At 53.8% G+C, this 6,000-nt stretch overlaps 1 protein-coding gene across 1 annotated transcript in view; it reads right to left on the reverse strand.

Annotated features, from left to right (window-relative positions):
* Positions 1 to 1,726, reverse strand: part of Ccdc6 (coiled-coil domain containing 6) — a 95,980-nt gene extending 94,254 nt beyond the window's left edge. The window contains 1 exon segment of the mRNA NM_001427373.1: positions 1,324 to 1,726. Coding sequence (NP_001414302.1) covers positions 1,324 to 1,605 — 282 coding nt within the window. The 5' untranslated portion in view covers positions 1,606 to 1,726.
* Positions 1,727 to 6,000: the final 4,274 nt, after the last annotated feature.

The following is a 6,000-nucleotide window of genomic DNA, read 5'->3' on the forward strand; positions in this document are numbered from 1 at the left end:
TCCAGTTCCACCAAACCGGGGAAGAGCAAGAAAGATACCTCTACAAAACCAGCGGCTATTCAGGTTGTAAATCACACTGCCTCCCTAGTGGAGACCTGCTATCTACACAGACCATGAAGCCATGAAGCCAGGCAAACACACACACACACACACACACACACACACACACACACACACACACCCACCACCACCACCACCACTTTTTCTTGGCACAAGGGCAGCTTAAATTTGTCCCGTTCTCGTCTCCAGGATGTGATCCTTGACCCACCACCCAATTTCTTTTTCTCTCTTAGAAGGTTCCCGTCTAATCAGCTGCACGCAAGCGGCTCTGACAATTTATCCTCCTTGATTTCTTGACATTTTCTTCCGTGCTGCTGGCTGGGAAACTGTTTTGATCTGAATAGGGTTGTCTGTGGGGGATTCTGCATGTTAATGATGTGGAGTTGGCAAGGAGGAGAGGTGAGAGCACAGCGCGTACTTTTTCTAGTTACGTTTCGCCTCATCACCGCTTCGGGGGCCTTTCCACTCTGCTACACCAGGAGGCTGAGCTCAGACTAATCTTGCCCTCTTCCAGGGGAGCCTCGCGGGGCCAGGTAGAAACAGAACAGATGGCCTGTGTTCCCGTCAAGTACCTAGACTCACAGGCAAGTACTCCTAAGACTCTCGAACCAATGAAGGAGATGCACGTAAATCCTTGCTCAGCCAGGCAGTCCCAGCGGCCACCCTCCATCATGGTTTCAGCTCCAACCCTGTCCCAGTCAGCGCCAGACGTTACACTCCCCACTACTCGGTACCCGCCCACCCTCTGGGCCCAAAAGGACAGGGATTCCGAACGGGGTGCTAGTGTAGCCTCAGTGCCCGCCCTTCCCTTTCCATCCTGGCCAGAAAACTCCACTTCCCGGATTCCGGGCCACTCTCCCTCCCCCTGCGCTGGCGATCCAGCAAAGAGCCGTCCTCCTGCCAACTGGGGGCCCAGCCCAGTGGCACACCCCGTCTCCCCAACTAACCCCTAGGCAGAACCCAGCTCCGTCCACTCACGGGGACTCGGAGAGGGTGTCCCTCGATTCAGAGCCTTCAGGCACCCTAGGGTTGAGAAAGTCCCACCCCGCCCCCCCAGCCACGCCGCCAGCCTCCAGCCCTGCCTCGGAGGGGCCTCCACCCGGGGCGACAAGGGGACGTAGGGAGTCTCCCCAGGCACCTCCAACACCCTAAGGGAGGGAGGGCGCTCGTGGACCCCAAGGCCGGCTCCTTGTGCCCTCAGGCCCGCAGCCCCGCACGGGGGCGCGCACTCGGGGGTCCCCACGATCCGCGGGGTGCACTCACGATGGTCACGCTGGCTTTGCGCAGGTCGCGGTTCTCCTCCTGCAGCGCCTTGCACTTGAGTTTGTAGGTCTCCAGCTCGATCTTGAGCACCTTGTTCTCCTGCTGCAGCGAGGCTAGGCGGTTGGTGAGCTCCTCCAGGCGGAACGGCGAGATGACAATGCCCCCCGACTTCCCGCCGCCGCCCCCGCCGCTGCCGCCCGAGGTCGCCGAGCAGGACGACTGCATGGCTGCCGGGCCGCCGCCCGCCGCGTCCGTGTCGCTCTCGCTCGCGCTGTCCGCCATGGCGGGGCGAGTGGGCGCGGGGAGCCGGGCGCGGGGAGCGGGGACGCCAAGGGCCGGGCGCGCGGCGAGTGGGCGCGGGGCCGGGCGCGCGGCAGCGGGGGAGCGGGGGAGCTCAGAGCGCGGCGCGGGCGGGCGGCAGGGCGCAGACGCGCGGCGGCGGCGGCGGAGAAAGAGAGGGCGCTTCCCGCGGCCGCGCGAGCTGCTCCGCCAGGGAACAGAGACCCCGCCCGGACTCGGGCAGTACTGCAGCGCCGGGGCTCTGGCGCGCTCCGCGGGGCGGTCCCCGCAAAGCCCCAGCCCCAGCGCTCGCCTAGCAGCTGCACGCACACCCTCGGGCCCGCGCTGCCTCTCCGCGCACGTGCTCCCGCCCCAGAGGAGCCCCCTGCGGTCCCGGGCCCCAGCCCCCCTCCTCCCGCCGCGCCGCCTCTTCCGGAGAAAGGCGGACCCCACGCCGCGCCAGCCCCGCAGGTGCCCGGACACGTGGGAGGGGCAGCCAGGCTCCTTGGTCCACCCCACCCTCCATCCCTGGCGAGCTGGAGCCTAGCACCTTCGGTCGGCGCCGCCGCGCGTGGATCTCCCGCTGGGCACCCCGTGCGGACGCTTGCTTGGGGCTGAGGACAGAAAGTTCCCCTGCAGTGAACCGAGAGTGTCTGTCTGTCTGTCTCTCCCTCTGAGTGTCTGTCTCTCTCCCACTGAGTGTGTATCTGTCTCTCCCTCTCTGTGTGTCTGTCTGTGTTCCTCCCTCAGAGTGTGTCTTATCTGTCTGTGTCACTCCGAGTGTGTCTGTCTCCTTCTCTGTGTGTGTATCTGTCTGTGGGTTGCAGCCACAGGTTAGCCTAGCTTAAGAAAGAATTTTGCAGAGGCGACCAGGCCCTGGTGCGTCAGTTGTTGGACCCAGGCGCACCCCCCGTCCACCCTTTTTTCTCTTTTCCTCCTGCGAAGACTCTGCCTAGGTCACGGGAATAGGATTAAGAAACCGAGATTTGTCTAGTCAAGAAACGGGAGCTCCCCCCACCCCCCAAAGGGGTTGAAACACATTTCAAGTACCAATTTTCCAAAGTAACTGCAGGCACAATGCTAAACAAATGGCCACGATTAAGTGAGGGGAACTGTATAACCATTATTACCTACGGCTCTCCAACTCCTACAAAACTCCAGGAGGTAAAAAATAAAACCGTAATTACTACTGTAGAGAGCCAGCTTCAAAGAATCAAATTCAAACTCAAATACTTTTAGGCTCCTCCCTCTTAGGAGGGCTCGCAGGAAACAGGCCTAGCAGGTGAGAAAGGTCTAAACACTTCACCCTTCTGATACAAAACAGCTTTCTCTTCTAGGTTTTTAAAAAAAAGAAAGAAAGTGAAACTAACCAGACGGGTTTTATTATCCAAGTTTAGTCAACGGAAGAACAAACTCATGGAAACAAAATGCAAAAAAATAAATAAATAAATCGGGGGAAGGGAGGTGAAAAGTGGTTTCTGGCTGTCAACTGCTCCTGGAGTTTTGTTAAGTGCTTAGTATGTCTACCTCGCTTTCCTGGTTCATAACCTTGTCTTTAAACCTACATTCGATCGGGCGCTTAGGCTGTTTCATCCCACGGCTAAACAGGAACTGGTCTCACCTCGGAATAAACTCTTAACCTGCCAGGGGTGAAACCTTGACCTTATGTTTACCAAGATGGCTGCTTCTAGTCAACAACTCAGAAATGCTAACTGCGGGGAGCCCCCCAAACTTCTCCTAGGTCCTCCTAGGGACTTCTTGAACACAGTCGGTGAAGCAGAATTTAACCATAAAAGTTAAAAGTCGAGGTGGGGAGCCTTTGGCATTGCTCTCCAGAAGCACATCGCCAGTGTAAACAATTCTCTGCTGAGGGAGCCACTTTGTCACTGAAGTTTACTTGGCTCCTTGACTTTGCCATGTTGGGTCTGGGACAGGAGACACTCGGCTCCTTGGGTTACAGGAAGCTTCTGGAAAAGCGACTCGCGGGGTGAGGTGGATGGGGAAAGGCCCGGGACTGGGATTTAACTGCATTCTTTCCGCTTTATTCAGTGCAGTCTGGGGTGGGCGTGGCTTCCATACTTAACAAGTTTCTATTGTTCTTTTCCCACCCCACCTCCAGACTGCGGGGTTTGGAGGGCTTACGGCCTGGGGAGCATTCCTTCTCGGGGGTCAGGGGGGATTAGCTCCCTCCCGTTTATCTCGAAAACTAACTGCCTTAGGAAGCCGACTGCAGGCTTCCAGTCGGCAGAGGGGTGGAGTTAGAAGTCACTGGTTTTCTTAAAGGGCCCGTGTCAGGCTAAGCTTGAGAACGCCTTGGTCTTCCTTAGGGGAACTACATTTTGACATGGTATCTGTAGTTAATAATCGGTTTGAGAAGATATTAGAAAAAAATTTCATCTTCTGAAGCTTCCCTGCTGATACAGATGAGGATAAATTGGAGGATCCCCCGCCCCCCCCCGTTCTGGTTTTTATTGTTACTGCAAAACAGAAGCACATCTAATTTTCTACTTCTTGTAGAGCTGATTCCCCTCATAAACAGACGATTTGTCACGACGCTGGTTCTGTAATAGCATTACAATGGAAACACCAGATACAAAACGGATCGGATCAGTATAAAACTCCTCTGCTTTCCAGGGGAAATGAATCAGAGGGTAGATGCTAGGCTGAGTTCCCTGGAGGAAGACGGAGCAAAGGAAGATTAGCACCTCTAAGGCAGAAATAATGGAATCGGCTTCACCCTGAGCTTAAGTCACAGGGTTTATGGGTAAAATAAAGGGTGCCTTGCTGTTGAGGCGCGAGGGGACACCTAAATCTTTGTTTCTCAAATACAACTTTTGCCTTTTTGATTTGCTGGGTACCCTTTAAACCTTCATGTTCTCAATGAAGACATAAAAATGGTGGAGTAAATCCTAGGAGATTTTTGTTGCTTAGTTGTAACGACCGTGCGTGTGTGTGTGTGTGTGTGTGTGTGTGTGTGTGTGTGTGTGTGTGTAATATGTCGTCATACATCATTGGTTCCTTCACTAGAGGATCCACACAACTTCACTCAAACTCTCAGTGATTTGGTGGATCCAGAACGCACTGCTAGAGCCTTGAAAAGACTTGAAGTGGACCAAACGTAGGCTGGCTAGAGGAATGCGTTCCCGTGAGGCAGTCCATTCAAGAAAGATAGTCCACACCATTTAGAGCCTGTGTCCGGCTCCTGGGCCCGAGTACTGGCTGCATCTGTAATGGGATCCGATGCCCTCTTCTGGTGTGTCTGAAGACAGCGACAGTGTACTCATATAAATAAATGAATATTTTCTTTAAAAAGAGAGTTGTTCTGTGTATCAGCACGCCCCTGTTCTGCCTGTTCCTTGTCAACTAAAAATGTCTCCAGAGGTAGCCAGGACTACCTTCCCCCAACCGCACACCCACTGCAAAAACAGTTGTTCTACTAGAGATAGAAGAAGAAACCCCCGAAATGGTGGAAGTGATGTCATTAAGCACTTCCGGCTAGATATGCTCAGCAGGTATTAAGTCATACAAGTGGAATTCAGCTAAGGGAGCACTGACTCCAGAATACCCCAAGGGATACGTAGGGTGCTAACCTAGCCTGATAGATAAGGAAATTTTAGCATGCCAGGATGTAAACGTTTCTGCACCAGGGTTGACCTCCACTTAGTCTCCACTCCTATAACCAAAGGAGATAACCCTGACTCACCAGCCATTAGGCCCATCCCCATAGCAAAGCACATACCTCCAAGAGTCAGCTCAAGGGGTCAGCACAGGGTCACAGCTACCATTAAGCCCACTCTGCCATTAAGTCCCCTGTGATCTTATCAGGAAAAGCGTAATTCTGCCAAGTGGGCAAGATGACCCTGGCAAACAACTGTTGGGAAAAGAACCACGTTGGTGTCCTTAAGAAATAATTCTGGCAGCACCTTTGCTGTGTAAATAAATCTCCCATCTGCCCAAGTGGCCAGAAGTGCTTACTGCTGTCGTTTTTCAACTGTCGGAAGTGTACACTGGGGCTGGATGATGATATTTATGCGATGTATCTGCCTGAAGAGTATGTGAAGTGGGTGAAACCTTCTCTTCACGGTTGTCTCCTCTTTGGGCCAGACAAACTTGATAAACAACCGTTTTTTACTAATATCTAAGTGTGCCAAGTGACTGCCCCTTGGAAGGCACATTCAATCTAGAACAGTAGAGGAACAAGAAGATTACTACTTGGGATGCTTTTAAACCGGCAACCCATTAATGCCATAATGCAGAGTCACTAAGGACTGTTTTCTCCCTATTTTGTAGCAAGCGTCAACTGCCCTGGGAGTCTGTCCCTAAGCAGACGTATAGACTCCTTCCTGTCTCTGTCCACAGTCACTTAGCTTCGTCAGCTCTTCTCGATGGCTTTGCTTA

The sequence above is a fragment of the Rattus norvegicus genome, chromosome 20, assembly GCF_021556685.1.
Source record: "Rattus norvegicus strain SHRSP/BbbUtx chromosome 20, alternate assembly SHRSP_T2T, whole genome shotgun sequence".
NCBI lineage: Eukaryota > Metazoa > Chordata > Mammalia > Rodentia > Muridae > Rattus > Rattus norvegicus.